The following is a 345-nucleotide window of genomic DNA, read 5'->3' on the forward strand; positions in this document are numbered from 1 at the left end:
CTGGGGGGGCTGCCCGGTACCTGCAGCTCCTTGGGGAGGATGGTGTTCTTCCGGATGGCGTTGATCCGCAGCCTCTGGTCCGCGTACTCGTACGCCAGCTTCCTCCTCTTGACGTCCCGCAGCATCCTCCAGTCCACGTAGTAGCTCCGCACTTGGCTTGTGCAGGGCGAGGGGAAAACCTAATTAGAAGGACGAAGCTTGTAATGACACCCACCTGCAGCACGTACAGTTTGCCCGATCCAACTGTGAGTTATTTCCATAAATGTCCCTGTTAGACTTCTTCGCTCCTGCCCCGTAAGTGTAACATGCGATCCCGCTCAGCTCACGGAAGCTAGCACAGAATTC

The 345-nt window shown here is 56.5% G+C and overlaps 1 protein-coding gene across 1 annotated transcript in view; it reads right to left on the reverse strand.

Moving 5' to 3' along the window:
- MRPS14 (mitochondrial ribosomal protein S14) overlaps positions 1–179 on the reverse strand; it is a gene marked incomplete at its 5' end in the record, with an annotated part of 2390 nt that extends 2211 nt beyond the window's left edge. The window contains one exon of the mRNA XM_010012650.1: positions 21–179. Coding sequence (XP_010010952.1) covers positions 21–179 — 159 coding nt within the window. The remainder of the gene's footprint in view (positions 1–20) is intronic.
- Positions 180–345: the final 166 nt, after the last annotated feature.

Source organism: Nestor notabilis, unplaced genomic scaffold (genome assembly GCF_000696875.1).
Source record: "Nestor notabilis isolate BGI_N333 unplaced genomic scaffold, ASM69687v1 scaffold18894, whole genome shotgun sequence".
Taxonomy (NCBI): Eukaryota; Metazoa; Chordata; class Aves; order Psittaciformes; family Psittacidae; genus Nestor; species Nestor notabilis.